Raw genomic sequence first — 22,453 nt, 5'->3', positions numbered from 1 at the left:
AGTCATGTATGCTGTTTCTTGTAATGCAATAAACACGAAGCCAGCAATAACAGCAACTGGTTTCCTTTATAATGCAGCAGCTCTGTTAACAGTAGAGCACCTCTCTCATTATCGTGTATGATGCTTGACAACTCAGATCCAAGAATACTTTGCATGTGAGAAGAATTATATCAGACAATGCTACATAAATGATTTCTGAGAGTAAAATGCTTTTATCAGAAATGAAAACCACACTTCTGAGCCTGCTGTCTAATTAACAACGTTTTCTTTTAAACACTTCAGTTGAAAAAAAAAAAAAGCAAGCTACCTCTGGGTTTTGATGTGCTAATAAACCACCTTTTAAAAAAAATTTCTTTCCATGGACCAGAAATTCCTTCTCATTTAGCCTAACAATTTTATTTTTCCTGCCTGTGTGTCTGCAGCCCCTTCGATGTAGAAGACTTGACCCCCTCCACAGGAAATGTGAGCAAGGCATCTGCTCTCCAGAGAAGAATGTCCATGTACAGCCAAGGCACTCCAGAAACGCCAACCTTCAAGGACCACTCATTCTTTGTAAGCCCTGCTTAGCTTCATGTTTATGTAATGAGAAACCCTAGAGCAGTTCAAACACTGCAAACGCTTCGTTGCTTTACACGTCTACGCTTTTTCCCCTGGCTTCAGCAGGCTACCCTTTCAAATACTTATAAAGCAAGCGCAATGCAATTCTAGCTGCTAATCCTAAAAGAAGGTGACCATGATCCTGGCATCCTTGAGGCACCGTATGGCCAACTACAGCACACCTATTCATCTTGCCCGACTGCTATAATACTTGAGTAATCTTTATAAAATGCGTGTTCATTTTGTAACGGTAGTGAAACAACCATTACAGCACTATTATTTTTAATGTATGCCATGGTAAAATTTGCCTTTGTACCAAAGAGATTCATACGGTGCTCTTGCATTTTGCATGAATCAAACTCTGAATGCTTAATCAGGTCTGTGTATTAACCTGAATAGGCCATCTGTAGAGATATGAATTTTACAAGTGTTACGTCCCATGCCTGTAATTTCAGTACTCTGCTACAAAGCATTCAATTAACTTGCCCTTCCTCACACCCTGTTTGCTTTTAACTGCTGAAGAAATGGCTGCATCCCCTGCAAGACAGGCCAAAGTTGGCAATCTTAGATGCTCTGCAAGACACTTTCTTTGACAAGCTTCGGCGCAGTCGCTCTTTTAGTGACCTGCCATCGCTCAGGCTAAGCCCAAAGGCAGGGCTAGAGCTATATGTGAGTCCTGGTTTCTGTTTGGTGAAGGAGTCTTTCAGTCCCCGTGTGGCATCTCCATTCCCATGCATGCTTTGTGTGTTGCTCTCTGTTGCAACTCGCCTATTTTGCTGACTGATGGAAGGGGAGAACGTGACTGTGAGCCCATGCTGCTCGCATTAAATCAAAGTTCCTCTTGGTGTCTACAGGGATAATGGTCAGAAGCCAACCATCTGGGGGAGGAGAGCAGGGCAGGAGGACAAGCCAACGTGGTATTTTTAAAAATGTCCTGCCATACAAATTGATATTAGACATTTGACGAGTAACGTGACTTTCAGCAGTAAAGGAGAGGCTGAAAGCATACCCATGTGGGGCGAAAGAAGAAATGAACCTTTGAGTATCAGTATGCTTAGGGAAAAAAAGCTGCTGGGAAAATGATGCAAGTTTTGGACGTTTTAACCTTGTGTCCTTTGCCAACATGTGAATGCCTAGATTTCCTTCCAGCAAATTGTCAGCAAAATAGAAGTTGTGTTCATCTTTGCTGTGCTTTTGTGTGAGTTTGCCACGTAGTGAAGGCTAAAAGTTGTTTCAGGACCCATCAGTGTGAAATTGCAGGCTTTGATTTATTACATTCTGGCTCCAGATAGGGTCTCGTATTTTCGCTCCTTACTGCTTTTTGCCTTTTCTCTGTTCTAAAAATTGCATAAAATAATAGAAGGATTTGTACTACAGCTCTGAGATGGTTCAAACCTGATGACAGGGAAGAAGACAGCAGAAATGTTATAACTCTCTCCGGTGTGCAGTAAGAGAGTTTTACATGAGGCAGTACTTCATTAAAGCAAAATGTGTAGGTCAGATAGGCAGGTTGTGACACCTGCAGTGAGTTTTCCCCATAGCTCAGCCAGTTTGTGTCTCCTAAGTGATCAGTGTCCTGGTTAATACACTATCACACAATTTCTTCTGTTTCCTTTCAGAAGAAACTGATGTTGAACATGACTTTTCTGTAGCTCGTGTTCAACAGCCACATGCAGAACATACTTTCAACATAAAGAAATAGCACAGCAATATCACCGTTAAAATGCCATGACACTGGAAACTTTTTGGAGCAGCCTGTTTTACAGTTTAGGGATTACTATCAGAAAATCAATACAGCAGAAATCTGTAAGAGGTATGAAAATGCAGCCAAGGTAGCTTAAGTGCAACCCCAGCAAGGAGAGCTGTCCTGTAGGAAATAGGGCAGTGCCCCAGAACTGACGCCAGAGTCAATCTGCTAAGATGCTTGGGGCTGTGTTCAAGGGACACACTTACCAAGCTCTTGGCTTACCCCGCCCACAAAGAGATGCTAAACCCAAGCTGCCCAGCAGAACTTCTGCTGAGGTCAGGGGTTGTGACAGATGCAAGCACAAGTTGGATTTGAAATGTTTGTGGTTGGTTTTTTTTTTTTCCATCTCTCAAATCTTGAATGCTTCTCAAATCTTTTTGTCCCACCTGGAAACATAGTATTATTTTTTCTCTTTCCAGTTAGACACAAAAAAAAACCATTTTCTCTTTCTCAATTATCCTTTCAGTCAAACTTGCCAGATGACGTCTTTGAAAATGGCACGGCAACCACTGAGAAGCGGCCTCTTTCCTTCACTTTTGGTGACCTGCCTTATGAAGACCACGTGCCCCCTGCCAACTCACCGGGGTCCTCTTCTGCTCATGTCAGCTCCAGCCCCGATATCGCCGCCACCCCCACCCAGCGCCGAGCTCTCAAGCCTTCCTCCAAGAGCTCAAGCCCGGACTGCAGCAGCAGTGACTCCCGCAGAGACTCTATCCCCGAGCCTAAGGACCGGCCGTCACAGGGAGAGGCAGCAGTGGTGGAGAACAAGGCTGTCCCCAGGGCGGCTTCTGAAGTTTGCCGAAAACCCTCCGATGCTGGGAGTGATCGTGTCTTTATAGAGACAAACGTCCCGGTGTCCCTCCTGCAGGAGACAGATGAAGGCTCAGAGCTGAAGCCGGTGGAGCTGGATACCTATGAGGGCAACATCACGAAGCAGCTGGTAAAAAGGCTCACGTCCGTAGAGGTGCCCATGACCCTGGAGAGGTTGCCGTGTGAGGGATCCATCAGTGGGGAGTCAGAAGGCTACAAGTCTTATCTGGATGGAAGCATAGAAGAAGCCTTGCAAGGGCTTCTCTTAGCTCTTGAGCCACACAAAGAGCAGTATAAAGAGTTTCAGGACCTGGATCAGGAAGTGATGCATCTGGATGACATCCTAAAAGTGAGTACGTTTTCAGAAAATACTACCCTAAAGAAAATCTGAGCGGGGTAGAATCTCCTCCCATTCCTCGCAAACATCAAAGTAGACGTTTTGGAGACCAGTAAAATACCTCAGTAGCGATAGATCTGCTCCTCTTGGAGCATCCCTTCACATCCCTTCACAGTGTTGTGTTTTTAAACTCATGTCTGCAATGTACTGGCCATAGCCTTTTATCCTCAAGCAATGGATTTTTTACTTTACTGGAAACCCAGGGGAAAGAGAAAAAGGCACTATGGCAGAGGGTTAGTTAAATTATTCCCTTCTCTGAAGAAACCACTTGAGAACCTGTTGCCTGTGCCATACTGGCGATCAGATTGTAGCCAATCTTCTGCCTTTAAAATCTACGGGTCACATCCTTGGTGGGTGTAGTTTGACATACTACCCCTGATCTTATGTAGAGCTGTGCAAAACTACACCAGCTGAGGATCAGGCCTTGTAACTGTAGAAGCTGAATTTTCTAAATTGCCAAACCAATTTAGATGTACAAGTCCCACTGAACGTTGCCATTCCTACCTTGCCTACATTTTTTTTTGCAAGCCTTTTCCTTTTTTCCCCATCCATTTTTAAAGTGAGAGACATCCTGTCTTTATACCCGAATATGTTGAAGAAAGAAGTAGAGGGTTTTGCATGTGTGTTGATAATGTTTACTGCCAATCACTGTGACTCATATCTCCCCCATGAATAATAACTCACGATGCAGTACTGTGCAGAGAGTATTATATGGGAAATAATCATTTCAAATGCTTCATATTCATATGCAAGTTGGTCTGCTAGTCATTTAAACCTCATCACTTAAAAACATGGCTGAAGAGAAAGGAGGGAAGAATTTATCTTTTTACAAAAAGAAAAGAAAAAAAAAAAAAAAACAACTTTGTTAACATTTTTGTTTCAATCAGTGTTTGCAGCTGTATGGTACTTCCCCAGGTTGTTTATTTTTTCTGACAACCTGCAGCCCCTGATCTTTGCACTATACCCCAGTAAGCTCAAGCAGGCAAAGCTACCATTGCTATTATTTTTTAACATCGTGACTGCTCTGGAGCTTGAACAAAAGAGGTCAGCTGTCCAAACAGCAGAGGGACAACAGAGACTGTTCATTCACATTCCTTTTATCAGAAGCTACAAAGGGATGGACACGGGATGGGGGGAGAGGGAGGACAGACATGTGCAGACAGAAATCCTGCACACCAGAGAGAGACACTTCTTCCAGATCTACTCTCTGCATGTGGCCTATTGACCAGCTTGCAAACCAACACTCGGCATCCCCAGCAGCTGCGCTGGGCTCCCCGTGCCAAAAGGTGGAGCTGGAATCCAGCTGCAGCTGAAGAAAGCCCTCTTGGCCACGTCAGATGGGCACAGAAAATGAGAAGCCCACATATCGCTGTTTGCCCTTGCCTGAAGAAGCTGCACTGCCAGCCCCAAAATGAACAGTAGCTGAAGCCATCCGTGCTGCAGGGTAGGTGGGATACAACCCCTACAGAGGTGCCATGGAGTATGTTTGATCAGTTAAAGACTGTGTGGTCAGTTTAGGGCATCAAGTATTGTAAATGTTAGCATACAATTTGTGCATACAAATTAAAAACAAAACTCCAAGCCTGGGATAGCTGAGCCTGAACTTGGAGGCCAACTTGATTTTTTTTAACAAGACGAAGCAAAGTCCTGTCTCTTACTCGGGACTGGAAGATGCAACTCTGGAATTGCACCGCTGGCTCCTGGCTGTTTCTGGTCAGTCTCGTGGGGCTCAAGATGTAAGAAGTCACTGCACAAACCAACGACAGGGTGAGCCCTCAAGTTACTGACTCATCATCTGCTCCTGCAAGGTGACCTGGAAGCAAGTGTATGGGCACGTCTGGATGAATCTCCACATGGGACCAGGGCCTTTGATACTTCCCACAGCACCAGCAAGGCTGCAGTCACGTTTCTTCCCAGCAGTGAGATAGGATGGCTTCCCCCCTCTCTAGGTGCTGTTGATTCACAGGTTATGATACTGCCTTTTTCTGTCACCCAGGCATCTGATGTGTGATTGCCTTTTCCTTGATAAGCCACGTGGCTTCAATGGCCACAAAAGTCCTCTCATCCATCTGCAGATATGGGACCAAACTCATTCCTGGCTAAGCTCTGCTAGAGTTGCATCTGGAACAAATTCAATAGTGCCATTGGATATATACAGATAACTCAGCTCCTGTACCTGTAACAGAAATCATGGAATGTGCCTTTCCTTTTCACCTTTCATTGCATTAACTACTGTCTCTCCTTCTGGAAGATGCTGAAAGCTGTGTCGCTTGGACTCGAGATGTACTCCTTGTTTCTATAAAACACGCCAAATCTCACCTTTGAGGGTTTTCCTTCGGGGAAGAGAGGGGGTAGGATGGGGAGGGGAGGAGGAAGGGAAGGGTTTTCCAGTTCTCAGGCATTGATTGTGTATGCTATGAATATGAAGGTTTGAAGTGAAATACCCAATAAAATGAAGTTTAAAAAATAAAATGAAGAATTTTAAAGTTTTAAGCTTTATCATTTATTTATTTATTTTTCTTTCAGTAGTAGCTAATATCTGGGGTTTTCATTGGTTCGTTCTGCCTTTGCAGTGCAAGCCAGCAGTAACCCGAAGCAGGTCCTCCAGTTTAAGTCTAACAGTTGAAAGTGCTTTAGAAAGCTTTGATTTCCTGAACACCTCTGACTTTGATGATGAGGATGGTGGTGGTGAGGAGGTTTGTAATGGTGGAGGAGGTGCAGACTCAGTATTTTCAGACACTGAGATTGAGAAGAATAGGTAAGTTTGTAGTAAGTGCCAGCTATGCTTACGCCAAACTGATACCCTAGCTCTTTGTCACTAACAGAGGATCCCGGTGCACACATTATTCAAGGAAGACCAACTAATCCTTGAGGAGTTTATAGGGTCAGAGGGTTTCCTGTGGCTGCTGTATACCAAACCTTTAGCTTCCAGGATCATTTTCTGCCTGTTCAAATATGCATAATCTGCCCCCACTTCCCCCAAACATATGGGTGAATTAAATTAAGCTGACATCAACACTGGCAGAGCCTCTTCCTTGACATAGGTTTGGACCTGGTTTTCCTTGGATGTAATTACTAATTCCTCTGTGGTTTTTCCCCCCCCTCCCTTTGTCTTTTCTCTCTAGCCGAATGAGTCTTTGCAGTGGATTAAGCTTGTCAATAACAATAACACAGGGCCAGATTTAAGCAGCATGGTGTAGGTTTCCTTTGGAATGTAAGAGTGATGACTGGTACTCTGTCCATGGCCCTGCGTGTTACCTGCCCTTCTTTCATCACTTCTGGTCTTTCTGAGGGAAAAAGAAAAAAAAAAAAAAAGAAAAAGAAAAGAAAAAAAAAGCTGTGTTGTTTTGTGTCGTGGTTTGCCATTGTTGTGTGACCGTAAGATGCTGTGTTTCAATCATTAAATCCTAAAAGCATGTTTGCATCCTCGGCACTGACACGAAGCCCAACAGGCACACATGTGGCACTAGACATGGAAAAAAAGGCAAATTCTAACTTGGTTCCCTAAAATCCCATGCTTTCTAACAAGGGAGTGATACTTCTCACATCTTATCATGGCCTGTTCAAAACAGTTTTGAGCACAAACAAGCAATGACCATTCAGTTCCCATCCATCTTGCTGTGCTGTCTCCCTCCAGACTAAGACTTGGTGGGAAGAAAAACTTGGAAAATTGTGCTGCTTGCTACACTGGCACTCTGAGCTCAGTTCAGTCTGCATGGATTTAAGATCTGGCTTTAACCAGGCGCTTCAGCCTAAGTTCAACTTAAGCAAAGGAAATTTAAGTTACTGTTAAGCTAACTTGGAAACTAATGAAAACCTTTAAGTTAAAGTAGAAGTTAAAATCCCATTTTTTCCCCTTGGGCTGATCCCCAGAAAGCGTGGATTCCTGCTTCCATTTTTAGATGCGTGTGTGACTCAGTGCAAAGATCACAAGTGCTGACACTTCTGAACTTGCAGCCAAGCACGCTTGCAGTCTGGGGACTGACCTTGGGCTTTGCATTTAAACACAGGGAGGATCATTTGTACACGACAAAGTTGGAAATAATGATTTAAAACACAGTGAGAATAGCTTGACCTTCTTACAGAAACTACTGGCAAACTCAGCTGTACACAGTGTGCCTAAAACGGCCTATGAAAACATCATGTCTCTTACTCCAGCAGTGGTTTTCCTTTCTTTTTGCAATGAGTCCTAAATTTGGCACTGGGAGGTGCCAATAGCCTCGATCTGCTCTCAGCAGCTCAGTGCTTGAGGTGGCACAAGCTGTAACGCTGCCTCGTCCTGGCCAGCGGGGGAGAAGATTTGTCAGCAGAAGGGTGTTTTCTCCTGGGCTCTGCACCAACGTGCGACAGCAGCCGCAGGTTAAAGAGGCTCACTTGGCATTGCTCAAGGCAAACGAGCCAGGGCTCCATGGAAGCGACCTGTCCCCACCCAGCTCTGCACCCGGGTACCACTGCTCACGTGTGACATGATGTCTTCAGCACCAGGTTTCTGGCTTTCCAAGGGCTGTGTGGTCCCAGCGCGCTGCTTTCGGCTCTTCTCCCGTGCTCGTTGCCCGTCTCGCTGCGTGAGCCTGTGTCTGTCTGCCACAACGGCCGCCGGCCCCCACTGACCTCCTCCTCCCTCCGCAGTTACAGGCCGGAGCACCCCGAAGCCAGGGGCCACCTCAGCGAAGCCCTCACCGAGGACACGGGTGTCGGCACCAGCGTTGCCGGCAGCCCTCTGCCACTCACCACGGGGAACGACAGCCTCGACATCACCATAGTTAAGCACCTGCAGTATTGCACGCAGCTCATCCAGGTACCACAACAGCTCCTGTTGTTTCAGTCCCGGGCTCAGAGCTCGGAGCAGAGCTGACAAGCAAACCGCGGGGCACACAGCAGGTGCTGCTGGTGCAGGTCAGCAGAAGGCAGGGGCAGGCGCTGCTCTGGGCAAGGAACCTCTGCTGGCTTCACCAGGGGATGGTCCTGGCCAGGAGGTTGCTCCCCAGTTCAGGTATCTCAGGTTTTCAGTAGTAAAGGAGGAGCCCGTGGCCCCACTGGCTGACCCAGCCCAGGGCTCAAAAGCCTCAAAAGCAAAACCATTTCTGCAGCATGAGGGGGAGAAGAATCTGCTCTAAATCATCCGCACGCAAAGTCCACACCACAGCAAAGGAAGCACATAGCAGTCCCTCTGGGAGATCAAAATCATCCATTCATACTCGAGACTAACTAGCACAGCCTTTTAGCAGGGTTCTTCAGAACCTAAGCACAATAAATGTGATCTTAAACCTCCAGCAAGACGCTCTAGCAAGTGAGGGCATCAGGGTTTTGTTGGTGAATCAAAACGTATCACAACTTCTCTTTACAATTATTTGACTCTTCAACCTTAGATATAATTAGCTATTTTTATTTTTTTTCCCCCAAAAAGCCCACTGAAGCAGTACAGAGCAATCCTGATTCCAGTACCCTTACTGCTGAGCTGGACACGCTGCTGACCCACAAGCATGAGAAAAAGGGTGGTTTTGGCTTAAATACAAGAACATGCTGTAAATATGCAGCTGGGGGAGGCAGGCTTGAGCTTTGTCCAGATTCTGTATGAATGATACTGAAGTGGACTGCTGAAGAAAATGCAGGTGTCAGCAGCAGGGAGAAAATACCAAGCCCAGGGGAAAACACCAAGCAAATGCAGGCAGTGGGGTAGGTGATCGGAGCTGAAACAGAGCAGAGAAAGAGCAACCTGTGGCTTGCCTCCAGGCAGGTACATCCTGGAAGTCCATGGCCTATGCTATGTGAAAATCAGACTAATAATTCTTTCCAGCTTTAAGCTTTATAATGACAGATTTCCTTAGCTTACCGGAGTGTATAAATCAGAAATTATGCAAATGGGTACTCAGGTGTCTGGATCTGGACACAGATGTTAAAAGTAGAAGTGACAGTGCACATCAACCAGGACCATAAAATACCACAGAAATTAGAAACATTTGAGATTAAGGAGATCCTATTAATCCAGGCAATGAATTTGCCTTTGCGCTTCTTTAGGTAGCAGGTGTTTTGGAGGATTTGTTCTGAGGTTTCAATGACTCCTGTTCTTCCTTTCCCACTTGTCTCCATCAGCAAATTGTGTTCTCCAGCAAAACACCATTTGTGGCAAGAGACCTCCTGGATAAGCTGTCTAGGCAGATCCTCGTGATGGAGAACATTGCAGAGATCAGCACTGAGAACTTGGGAAACATCACCTCCCTTACCGACGGTAAGAGACAAGTCAGGGGATTTCCTCTGGAAAGGTTTTGTTTGGGCATGTGTGCCTGAGGAAATAATCACTGCACAGAGCTCGCTGTGACTGGGGAAAATGCCACCACAGCAAGGGACATCTCACAGCTACAAACAGAAGCAGCAGTCACCAAAGCTGATCTTATTCTGTCTTAAGCACGGCTATCCAGAAATAAACATCCTGCTTGATATGCACGGGTAATTGCTGCAATGGGGTGGGGATGCTGCCACCTCTGTAGAGCCGAATTTGACCTCCACCCCTCTTTCCTGAGGAAAGATTGGATCTGCCTTGTTCCATCAAAGGCATAATACAATTCCTCAAATGGTTTATCCCAAAGACTATTTTTAGCCATCTCTGTGGAGAACTATTTAGATATTTTTGTTGTTCTTGCATTTATTTTAATACCTTGGAAGAGTTTGGCAAACACTTAGTTATTCACCCTCATAAGCACTCTGGCAGGTTGGGTAAATATACCACGGTGTATTTACTTCATCAGAAAATTAAGGTAAAATTGAGTGACTTACCCAAGGCCACAGAGCAACGCTAGGACAAGGGCCAGCCTCATGCAGACCATTTTTATTCCCTAGTATTTCCCCTCATATTTCACGGTATTTAAAAGGATGAGACATCAGTGCCCAGAACTGGATCAGGAGCACATTTTCTCACATATTCCTGTGGGAAAAGGAAACAACGCATTACAAACTTGGGGTCAGCATGTGACCACTCCCTGTGAAGGTAAAGACCCAGGGTGATCTACTAGTGGGATGGGGTGGATTTCCTCCACTCCTATCACCTTTTCTATTTGGGGTGACAGTGCTCCCAGCACAGCTGTGTTTCATGGTTCATCTTGTTTTCTCCTGCAGCAATCCCAGAGTTCCACAAGAAGCTGTCGCTGCTGGCTTTCTGGATGAAATGTACCGGTCCTTCAGGAGTGTATCACACATCTGCAGACAAGATGATGAAGCAGCTGGATATTAATTTTGCCACCACTGTGAATGAGGAATGTCCAGGGCTTGCAGAAACAGGTACCACCTGCTGAAAAAAAATAAATATATATATATATTATCTGTCACCAAAATGGAGAACAGTTGCATACTGGGCTTTACTCAGCTGTCAGTGCTTTCTTTTCCAACCCCTTGAGGTCTGTTTGGGCATGGCTCCAAGATCTCATTTGAAAACCAATGCAAAGACTCTTGAAACAGTTTAGGCCTGAAGTAATTATATCAGAATAGGAGAAAAGGGTGAACACATCATTTTAAGGTTTATCAGGTATTAGGAAAGCATATTCCCAAATACAGATTTGTAAGTGATACCATGACGTCGGAATTCTCTTACTTAATCCTACATGTATTTATGTAATGTCCATGCCCCATTACATTTCACTAGGATGAAATTTATATGCATTCAAGTATGTCTGCCTGAAGATAGGTTGCTGTTTGGGGTGGGATGTACCACATCTTGAGCTCCAGCTATGTTGACCAGCTCTCCCTGGGCTGGAACAGGGGTGACTTGCTCAGAAGTGGGCATGTGCCCACCCAGGGCAGTGATTCCCTCCCTGCTGCTCTCCAGGACAGTGTCTGAGGCTAGCTTTCTGCATGCCACACACTCAGGCAGGAATGCCAGCAGCTTTGTTCTCACTAACCCATCATTTTGTCCCTGGCTGCCTGCAGTTTTCCGCATCCTGGTGTCTCAGATCCTGGACCGGACCGAGCCCGTCCTCTACTCCACCATGTCCTCGGAGATCATCACCGTCTTTCAGTATTACAACTACTTTGCAAGCCACAGCGTTAATGATCTCGGAAGCTACTTGCTGCAGCTTGCAAAAGAAGGTAGGGTATGCAAAATACAGCGTCTAACAGGGAATAAATACATTGACATCCTTCTGTGCTCAGCACAAAACAGTTCAGGCCTGAGGGTGATTTTAGAAAAGAGGGAGGAAAGGGGGCAAGGAAGTGTAGACTGCAATTCCTGGCAAGCCAGGTTTTCTTCTTTTCGAGTTGAGAGGCAGTTTGAGGAACCTTGCCTAGTTTTCCCTTTTATTTGGGCCCACTGGAGAGCTTGTTATCAAAAGCCTGGAAGGAAAAAGGCACTTCAGCCCACTCCTAAGACACATTAGCCCTGCCTTTTGGTGGGAGACATCAGTCTCCTAGGAAAAACTCTCACAAAGATGCCCTGGAAGTCAGTACATTAGCTAGGATATTGGGTTTCCCGTGTTCTGGTGAGGATTTAAGTGCCATAGCATTGCATCTAGCCCACCTATTCATACCCTCCTTTAAGAATGTCAGAGAAACCGTCCTAAAGCCCAGACGGCTCCCTGTGCAGACACACCACAATGCTGCAACGCTCACATGGGGATTTTTCATCTGTATTTTGTGTGTGTAGTAAAAACTGAGGATTTATGGTGGGGAAAGGAACAATCTGAAATACTGAAAGGATAAAAATAGTAACAAAGACCTTCCTCTTGCACTTCTAGCCTCTGTGGTTCAGATGCTGCAGTCTGTGAAAGATGGAAAACTGCATCAAAACGTGGCCAAAATAAATTCCAATAACCTCCCACCACAGCAAGAAGTTCTGAGAGCTTTGGCTTTACTTCTCAATGAAAATAAAAATGAAGTCAGTGAGACTGTGGCGTCACTTCTGACAGCTACTGCAGAAAACAAGCACTTCAGGGAGAAGGTAAGTGGCAGAAAATCACCGATCACACAAGGGACCAGTATAATCATGACTTTTTTTTCTCCTTGTGTGTCTCAAATGCCTACATATATAAAATAATTGCTCCAAGCCTGATTTAAACTGATCCAGAGGGATTTCCCACCTAATTCTTCTGCAAATAGGCAGGTTTATTTCTGTCATTATGTCAGTCTGCTTCTACCTGTCATTATACTAAACAGGTACCAAACCAAAATTGTGCACATACAAATGCTGCAGTCTCCATCTGTCTTCCACACTCCAACATTTCTGCTGTCCTATCTCAGACTTGGCTTCGTGGCAAGGCTCCAGCATCATCAATGCACAAGGACGTAGGTTTCAGGGTTGTGTTTTTTTTTTTTCCCAAAGGAGTCTGACATCTATGGGATCTTCCACCTAAGACTGGAGTCTAGCACAGATACTGAAGGCAACAAGCAGGGCCAGATTAAACACAGAAATTAAAGAGATGGGAGAAGAGGAATAAGAAGGAGTTAGGGGTTGATTTCTACCTGTTCGTGGCAGACCTTTCTCTACTATCCTCTTGTTCCTTGTCAGGAGAGAGGGACAGGAAGGGCAGTTGGAAGAGGAAAGGTGGCAGAAGGAAGGCACAGGGAAGAGAAAAAGGGAGCTCACCCTTTGCTGCTCTTCTCTGTCACTCCAGTCCAATTTTTGCTTGCCTTCCTACTTCATTTTCCATTTTTGCAGCCTCTTGATATCTCATGCCATCCTTCCAACTCCCATGTTCATGGAGGCAGCATCTGGGGGAAAAACAACCTTCTCCTGGAATGGATGTATGTAGCTGATAGCTGGTTCACAGCCTATGGGAAAGACCACAAAGTGCCTTGTATGAAGGCATTATGCACCCAGCTGCCAACAAGTTCAGCTGCTCATGCTTTTTTTTTGCTCAGCAAGTTAGTAATTTTTAGGGCCAAGGAGTAAAGTGATCTAGCAGCTCTTGCCAACCTTATAATAGTTTCTTTCAGTCCCTCGGGCTGAGTCCCATCTCAGCCTTTTCTTCACTACCCCTACATTAGAAAGACCAACTCAAGGGTCAGCTCCTGGGCTGTTCAGACCTCAGGTCCCACCTGCTCTTTACCGACTCATGGTATAAAGGCCCTCAGGGGTGCCAGACTGTGCTTCACATGGATGTGAATGTTTACTCATCAAAAACTGGCCCAAGACAACACACTCCCAAGGAGCCATAATGAGTGGCCTGGCCTGGAGTCCCTGTAGGGAGTTACCCATCACCTTGCCTGCAACCAGGGCTGTGTCTTGGTCCCACATGCACACTGTCAGGAGAAGGGCAGCAAGCCCTCTCTGTCCATCAGGGTAGCAATGCCTCCAGCCTGCTGCCCCACACAGCCACATTTTCATGGTTACTCTTCTTTATCTGTTTCCAGGCCTTGATTTATTACTGTGAAGCCCTAACCCAGCCCAACCTCCAGCTGCAGAAGGCAGCTTGCCTGGCTCTAAGATACCTCAAGGTAAGAGACAAGGGATTCGGTTGTCGCACTTGGTGTTACTTTAACAAAAGGACAACAGAGGGGTGCAAATGACAAAATAGAAATTGCAATAGCAACTGCCAGAACTGATACTGTCCAATACATAATCCGATATTGAGCATATGTGAAAATCTATTTTTCTTGAACAAGATGCTATCAGGAGTCTCTCAGAGGCGATGATAAGGGGCATTACACCTCTGCTGTATACAGGGTGCAGTGGTGCTTTTTGAGCCCTCAGGAGAAGGCAGACTAAGAGTCAGTGGTGGAAATGGGAACCAGAGATAAAACTTGAGCAGTGTGTCTCAGTGCATCTTGAACAGTGAGAATTTATTTATTTATTTTTATTTCCAATTACTGGGAAAAATACTGCTCAGGGAACAGATCTTCAGAAAAAAAGAAAAAAAAAAAGCAAAAACAAACAAAAAAAAAGCTGAAGCCTTCCTGGAAGATATCACTACCTGTGAAGGCTACAACTGATAGGTGCCTACCACCCGTGTAGGTGAGCTAACCCAATTGCAGTCTCATCCTCAGCACAGAAATCAAACAGATCAACCATGCAAGATGCCAGCCTGCATCTCCAAGGGGTTTTGCAGATTACAGCACGCTCTGTGTTGCTTGGCTCCATCATTATCTTCAGTATAAAGGTGCAGTCACCACTATGCAGTCAGTGCAGACTTGCCTTTAGTCAAGCACAGGTATCTAGGTTCAATACAGGGTGATGAGATCTAAGGGCTGTGGTAGATAATAAGTCTTGATTGGGAGCATTGCAGAACCCACCTATGGCCCTTGGATCAACACAGATACTGACTGTAGCTGAGAGGTGCTCCCACATGGCACGCCACCTGGCCTTCCCTTTCACTCAGCACTATTCCTGTCATATTAAATATCATGTCTAAGAGACACCATGACAGCTGCACTCTCCGAAGGCCTAACATTTTTGTCGCAGAGCAGAACAGGATCATTCCTTGCTTTCTTCCCCAAAGAACAGAGAAATGGCAAAAATGTGGAAACGTTGGTCAGCACCAGTGTCAGTGAGGAGCCTACAGAAATACTCAAGTGACTTGGCTGGCTGGCCAAAATGTTGCTATAGACACAGTTACGCTGGTGAGAACAGGCTTTTCAGACCTCCAGGCTTGCCATGCTCAGTGTGAAACATCCCCTTGTTGCCTCTCTCCCGTCCTTCCCACTGCCATACTCGTACCTTGGCACATTTATGGCCTTGTTCCATAGCCTCTCACCCAGCCAGAAGTGTCAGATGTGGCTGCTCAGTGATACTTACAGTTGTAGAGCAAAGGGTAGAAAATTTAGTTTGCACTGACAGTAGAAAATATGCCTTCTCCTAGATGTCCATCCTCAGGGGAACCCCTAAAAACTGCATTCCCTGTGTTCCCAACAAGGCCATCCTCTAGCATGAGGCTTGAAACATGGAGGTTCTCATGTTGGTGTTGGAAAAAAGGTGAACATGCAGAGTTTGGTGCTCCAGCAGCTTACCCTACACAATTTCCTGGCCAAAGCTGGTGGAGCAAGAGACCTCATCCTACATGAAGAAGGAGAAAGCAGGGAGGTGGGGATGCTGTCATGAAGTTTGGTCTGTACCAGTGTCTGGCGAACCTTTTTAAGATGAGCCCAAGGATGCGAGATGGCATTTGCATATGCATAGAGAGTAGGAAAGGAAACGCAGAGGTATAACCAATCCTTCTACACAACGTTCTTAAATTAAAACACATTGTAATATGTAGTGTTAATATGGTTCTCTTTCCAATTTCCAGGCTACTGAGAGTATTAAAATGCTAGTCACGCTCTGCCAGTCTGACAATGAAGACATCAGGAAAGTTGCATCTGAAACCCTGCTCTCACTTGGTGAGTTGCCTGCTTTACAGCAGTACTTCATTTTCTTTTTTGACTGAGCAGCATGTAAGATGCCTGCAAGACACAAGTGCGAGATTCTAAAATGAAAAAATGTGTTACCTAGAAACTTAAACAAGTTTAAAATATATGTTCTTATAAGTTGTTCATTCTGGAAATCATGAAAATGAAGCAAAAGGAAAGAAATTGAGCTGTCTGACTCTGGAGGAGGAAGTAGAAAAGGAAAAATAGCAAAGGAGAAGTTGACAAAAGAAGTACTTCATAGTTAATTTGAAAAACAAGATTAAATATTCCATACAACACACTTATAAAGGAAAACTGTACAAGGAAAGAGAGTGACTGGCCTGTTTTTATACCTCCTTATATCCTAATTGATGTCTCCCTGAGGTATACCACGGCCTCCTTTCACGTTCATCCTGGAAATCACATAGGTACTGTGATTGTGTTGGATGCCCTGTTAGTTCCACAAGCAGCAGTGATGCAGCGATTGCTAACCCAGAAATGCTGTGCTGATGTAGAACAGCAGCATCTGTGTCCCACGTCTCATATGGAGATGCGGTTAGAGCCGCTTCTTTAAAGTGCCAGGAAGCGAGAAGTGGATAAACTTTATATTGTCTAAATTAGAAGCAGATAAACAACATCCGCCTCAAGCACATTGCAGCTGCAGCTGAGCACTGTAGGTCATTTAGTAAGACAAGTTTACAGATACTGCCATCTAATCATACAAGCCACAGCTGCTTCTGTTTTGCTCTGAATAAAATAAGCAAATGAGAAGAGCAAATTAAGGAGTAATTTGAACATTATTTTTTCCAAGTAACCTTTAGGTAACACCTTGAGAATCACGCTTAATTTTTCCAATTAATTTCTGAAATTGCCTTCAACAATATAACAAATTTTAAGAAGGGAAAGCAGTCAGTATATTCTAACAGCAGAGAATCCAGTAGTTTAAATGCTGTATGGCAATGATACAGCATGCTATTATGCTTTAACGTTTTGTGTTCAGGTGAAGATGGGAGACTGGCATACGAACAGCTGGACAAATTCCCCCGGGAATTTGTCAAAGTTGGAAGTCGACGTGGAACTGAAGCTACCACAGGTTTTTAGGTGGAAAAAGAACCTGCCTGAGCTTAACAGTCGTGAAGTAATTTAGCATGTGAAGTAGAAGGAATACTTTGAAGAACTCTGTGAGAATGTCCCAAAATGTAGCAATTCACATCTTTGAGGAAAAGCAAAATCTAAGATCCAGCTGAAGAGTTCCTAGTGGCTCCTCTTCGCAGCTTATGATGGAACAGTTGGATGCTGAGGAACCATACTTTCTTGACTGATTTGTAGTAACGTAATTGCAGTTATTCAGCAAACTTCTGTGGGTTTTTAGAATCTGGCATCTTCATATATTTTACTGGGTATTATATTTACTTTCTTGAAGTTGTTGTGAAAGCTTGAGACGTGATATATATCTGAAATGGACTAGTAGGAGGCTACCTGAGCAGAACTACAAAGCAGCTTTCTCTGCAACTCCGAACCAAGCGTATCCTGCCTCACAGTGTCCCCAGCAACACTCCAGTGGCCCACAACACCACTTTGCTGTCTCAGTCCTGAAATATAGAGCAAGGTTTTTTTTTTAAGTTTTGCCTCCAGAAACAGTGTGATGTAAACCCCTGAAGGTGTCACTTTAGTGACTCATTCTAAATGCCCCTACTGGTCTTTTATTTCCTTTCTCTTGCCCTCCAGCAACGAACCATTATTAATCCAGAGATTTCTGAGGGGGATCAAACAACCACGTAGGTTTTGAAAAACTAAATGAAAAGGTGAAGTGCATTTATTTATTTCCAAGAAGTAGTGAGTACAGCTAATTGCACAAGTCCCCACAGCCATTCTGTCCTGCAAGTTGCAAGCAGGATTGGATTTCATACACTCTAATTAGCGGAGGATAGCTTCTATAGAGCGATTTCAATATAAAGAACTGGAACAAACTAAAGTGGACCTTGGAGGCAGTAATAAACAGTGTGAACTGAATGCATTTGCTCCCTTCACTGCAAGAAAGAAAGACAGTGCTTCAAGCTGTTGATTATAAGCCTTAAGATAACAGAGGAGGTAAATAGGATTTAACAGAAGAGTGTTCCTGTACTGTGTTCATTATGCATGAAATGCTATTTAGGTGTCAATTAAAGTATCCAAATTTGCATAGACTACATAGAAAAGATTGCAAACAATTCACATCAAAAGGAAGCCTTGTGCGCCAAACACATTGGCAGGCAGAGTTTGTTTTGGGTTTTGTTGTTGGTTTTTGTTTTTGTTTTTTTTTTTTAACTGTGAATGTTACAACAATGTACATATCTGTATATTTATAAATATATATATTCTTCCTTTAATTAAAAAAGTACGTTTTGTACAGTTCAAAATGCTTACTTGTTTACTGAGGCATAGCGACTCTTTATACAGAAGGTGAAACAACCATGTTCTGGGTTTTGTACCACACTTGTCCCATCAGCTGAATTCTTCCAAGGTGTTCTTTTGTACTGACTTTTTTTTTTTTTGCCTTTAGTTTTGTGGCATTTGTACTCACCTTATTTCCTATCACATTTAAGTTATAATAAAGATTATTTTTTAAGTACTAAGCACATCATTCCATATGTATAGTCCCTCATTCTACCAGCAGCCTCTCCATTGTAAAGCTCATGTAACCATCAAACTATTGTGGAGATCACCTCCAATCCTCAGTAGTAACTACCTACTTGGAACTGGATTTGGGACAAACCCAAAGTTTTTGTCATATATTAAAGGAAAAGGCCTGTAAGGAATACTTGTCTTTTCTTTTCAAGCCTGATAACCCCAGGATTTTATAATACAAAAAAGTGTAGCTACATTATACAGTCAACCGCTAGACTTCCTACAATGTAGGAACTTTGTTTTATAACATATCAATGTTAAGACTTGGAAGAACATTAAGATCTGACAAAATAATAAAAATTAGAGCAAGTGAACAATAAACATAGCAAAGATCCCTGTATGAGGGCAGACAGAACTGCACCTTCTTGAGCAGTGGGAGAAATGGTGCAATACTGGCTTATGCTTTAGTATGCACAAGTGGTGCACTTTCATTTTTCTGCTGGCCAAGGGAAGGTAAGCGGCAAACTGGTTTTAGAAAATGAAAGAGAGACAAACCAGAAAGGTAGGGAAAATAGAGGGATGAAACAATAGTGAAAGTGACTGCTTAGTTGTACCTCTGAGGTGAAGCAAAGCGCATTAAAAAAAGCAAGTTTTAAACTGAAATGGTACTTTGGAAGCAAGGTGAAGACTGTATCCTCTCAATGTTCCTTCTCCAATTGCTTCAGGTGTCTGTGTGCACACCCTTGCTCCCATCCCAGAGCATCAGCAAGAAGCATACTGTTTAGAGCAAAACGTGGAATATTCTTATATTCCCATATCACACAAAAGTTCCTACAATATATAACACCTACCAAAAACCTTGCTTGGTTACAGTTTTTGCATCACAGAGCAGAACATAATTTTGCTAAAGGAAAAGCAATGAAGTCGTCAGACCACAGGTACTGCATTCCGAACCACTGCTTAGTTAGATGAGCTTACTTTCAAGTAAACACTAGCACCCAAAATTTCTAGGTACTTCTAGTTTAAGTTCAGAGCAAAACAACTGTGTGTCATTCAAGATACTTACCAAGGAAGGTTAACAAAAACAGGCTCCAAGCTTTGACGGATTATGCTTTCCCTCTTACACAAAATGAGACCTATCGGACAGAACGTGATCCTTTTCACCTTCAGAAAATTTTGGAATATGGCACAGATCTGAGGAACACACGACTGCCTGTAGAACAAAGAGCCAAAGCTGTAGAGAGCATAGGGTTACTCATATACACGGGTACTAAGTCAAGCAGAGCTTATAATATGTTTGACCTACTTTTTCTTCATTTCAAATTGAGTTTATTAATGTAAAGCTGATCCACTACACCCTTCTAACCATTAAAAAAAACCAAAACATATATATATATATAAACACACACAGCTCACACAAAACTGGCAGGAGCAAATTGTGCTCTCAAAACCAATGTGGAAATTCACAAAAATTTGAGTGGAAGTGTTTAGTTCCTGTTGTGGTACCTGACAGTTGTCACTGTTAAATCTGGCACACAGATGTACAAATGCTAAATTTCATGTTGAGTACTAGCACTGTTTTAGGAAAAAGGTAAATAGATCAGAATCATATCCTGACATGATTCGTGACAACATATGGGAAAAAAAACAAACACACTGCAAACAAAACCAAACAAATCCCAGAAGTTTCTCCCCTCAGTGCTATGAACTCCTGAAAAAGTGAGCCTTAAACCTTCCAAAACATGAAGGCAAATAAAAAAGAACAAACCCTTACATTTGTCTCATAACTTCTGTGTTCTTAAGCTCCCAGAGCTCACAATGTTGCCTTTTCCTAAGGCATTAATGCAAGAGCTCTCCTCTTTCCAGTGAAAAAAGCCCAAATGCAGAGAGGTGAATGTTAACAAGACAGACACTTCCCAACTAGCAAAGAAAGAGCTGGCAAGCAGTAATTACAAAACCTCTTTCTCAGGGCTGCAGCTGGTTGACTAACAAATTTAAAGGTCCCGGCCACCCCAGAAAAGTAGGTTAGGAAAGAGTTGCTGTACCAAAATAACTCAGCAATGGTGGAGTCTGAAAAGCTTGCCAGGAAAAGTGTACTCAGGAAAATGGGCTTGCCTGACATTTTTGTTGGTGGCTTATTCGTGCTATTTTATCCTTCACACTATGAACTACTGTGGTTTTCACAACCCCACCATGCTGCTATATATGGACCCCTGATGTGCAATCGTACCTGATGATAGAATCCACTGCCTTCAAATAGCTCAGATGCCGCTGAGGGTACCACAGAGGTATCATTGTACCCGAGGTATCAACCCTGAACACGAATGACCACAAGAAATGGTAAATAAAGTTGTCAGAACATCCTTATTTGCTGAACTACTGTTATTATGTGAATGGAAAAAATACATTCACAGTACACAAACATGTTCTGAATTAGAAGCTGATAACAATGCAATTCAGTCGCAAGAACAGAGCACTAGTAGCACATGGGCTTGGCAGCTTTTCAAACCTTCTGCTCAAAGTCTCAAACCCAGTTGTGAAACGAAAACAATGTTTGATGGCCCCTAAGGAAAAGTAAATGAATATGCAGTGTACTTTCTTGCAAAATAAATAAATAAACAAAAATCAATGATCAGCTCAGCTATTTGTGGAAAGGCTGCAACACATGACAACGCTGCAGGCACTCAGGTAAGCAATACAATGCCAAACATCAAGAATTTCAGTTGCCCAGCCAAGCAGTTATTACGGTCTAATTCACTTCTCTGTGCATTGTCTTAAATACAATGGGCATTTACACTCTAATTGTTGTTTTTGCTAAACCTGTCCTCAATTAAAGTGTTCTTCCTCACACAAACCTCCCCCAGCCCCATGTTTGCTTGCCTCTGCTAGTCCCTGCACAGCTGTTTCTTCTTGAAACATCTGAAATCTGCAAACGTCCTGACTCCCAGTGCTTCGGTCTTACATACCTGAAATTCTGTCCTCAGGACAAGCACATCTTTTTATGGAGAAGTGCCAGGACCCAGCAGATGCATCCCACATACGGGAAGCCTCAGATCCTCCAGCGAAAGACAAAATCGTGGCCGTAGCCTGTACCATGAAGAGGGGTCAGCACGCTGGTCAGGTTGCTGTACAAAAGCATCTACGACTTCTTGGAAAAATCACATTCTCCAGTTAGGTTCCAGAACTCAGACAACGTTATTTGTAATTTAGCTGCATATGAAATTTGTTTTTAGTGAAGTTGATTTTCAGTGGTTACACAGCTGTGTTTCAATGTTACATGCGTTTCCCTACATATTTCACCAGAAATAAAAAGGTCAGAAGTTTGTAATGGAACTAGTTATAAACCCATATATAATTTCTACACCCTTGACAGATCTTTCACTCATGCATACGAAGCTTTTATACTTACTACATAAGACAATTCTACTCCGTGTTTAAAAAATCCTGAGGAATTTTCAAGTCAATAATTAAAACCCAACCACTTTAGAACATTTTAAATAGCGATGAGTTGCAGCAGCACTAAGCTCCCGACAGTGTTTTTATATACCAGTATTTCTGATATTACAGGGAGATATTACTTGATTGAGGCCCAATGCATCTGTGATGGATAAAGAACACGTGTGGGTTCAGTTCCCGTAGCACCACTCATCTGACAGCTGGTCTTCTCCTGCAGCATGCTTTTTCAGGAGTTTCTGCAGCAAACTTTTCTGCTCATGACCTGAAGCTAGTAACAAAATAACAGCTTTGCTTTAGAGGCTTGCAGTTCAAGCATACTATATTATTAACTGACCCGTACGTGTGTTTTTGAAATAAGATCTTCTGTTATATTTCGAGCCAAATGCTGCAATATAGGCAGAATACATGAAGGACATGCAAGATTTACTTTGCACACAGTCTATTTCAACAGAAGGAAAGGTACCCAGGGGACTGTCTTGCCTTTCTTATTCAAATACAAAGAATCAAGAAAGCTCACAATTTAAAACCAA

General features: G+C 43.5%; 1 protein-coding gene and 2 long non-coding RNA genes across 6 annotated transcripts in view; 1 reads left to right on the top strand and 2 right to left on the bottom strand.

Moving 5' to 3' along the window:
- The window catches only part of RIPOR2 (RHO family interacting cell polarization regulator 2), a 59,989-nt gene extending 41,331 nt beyond the window's left edge, over positions 1–18,658 (top strand). For 2 of the 4 annotated variants that reach the window (XM_013102964.5, XM_038173983.2), the window contains exons 12-22: positions 423–552; positions 2,811–3,503; positions 6,125–6,309; positions 8,181–8,349; positions 9,645–9,780; positions 10,665–10,826; positions 11,472–11,630; positions 12,275–12,477; positions 13,890–13,973; positions 15,761–15,851; positions 16,861–18,658. In XM_013102964.5, coding sequence (XP_012958418.3) covers positions 423–552; positions 2,811–3,503; positions 6,125–6,309; positions 8,181–8,349; positions 9,645–9,780; positions 10,665–10,826; positions 11,472–11,630; positions 12,275–12,477; positions 13,890–13,973; positions 15,761–15,851; positions 16,861–16,961 — 2,113 coding nt within the window. In that variant the 3' untranslated portion in view covers positions 16,962–18,658. Of the gene's footprint in view, positions 1–422; positions 553–2,810; positions 3,504–4,438; positions 5,168–6,124; positions 6,310–6,676; positions 6,748–8,180; positions 8,350–9,644; positions 9,781–10,664; positions 10,827–11,471; positions 11,631–12,274; positions 12,478–13,889; positions 13,974–15,760; positions 15,852–16,860 lie in introns of those variants that run through there. The other 2 variants (XM_038173984.2, XM_038173985.2) reach the window with 2 other exon arrangements.
- Positions 8,456–10,732, bottom strand: LOC119715776 (uncharacterized). The gene is made up of 3 exons (XR_005263188.1): positions 10,595–10,732; positions 10,326–10,473; positions 8,456–9,241 (listed from the first exon to the last, which is right to left on the bottom strand). It is a non-coding gene; the product is annotated as an uncharacterized lncRNA (long non-coding RNA).
- On the bottom strand, positions 13,135–20,686 carry LOC140001896 (uncharacterized). Its single transcript, XR_011807624.1, has 3 exons — positions 20,242–20,686; positions 19,534–19,680; positions 13,135–13,307 (listed from the first exon to the last, which is right to left on the bottom strand). It is a non-coding gene; the product is annotated as an uncharacterized lncRNA (long non-coding RNA).
- Between the last annotated feature and the right edge of the window lie 1,767 nt (positions 20,687–22,453).

Source organism: Anas platyrhynchos, chromosome 2, assembly GCF_047663525.1.
Source record: "Anas platyrhynchos isolate ZD024472 breed Pekin duck chromosome 2, IASCAAS_PekinDuck_T2T, whole genome shotgun sequence".
Lineage (NCBI taxonomy): Eukaryota > Metazoa > Chordata > Aves > Anseriformes > Anatidae > Anas > Anas platyrhynchos.
The sequence above is the reverse complement of the archived record's forward strand: the minus strand, read 5'-3'. Positions and strand labels throughout refer to the sequence as shown.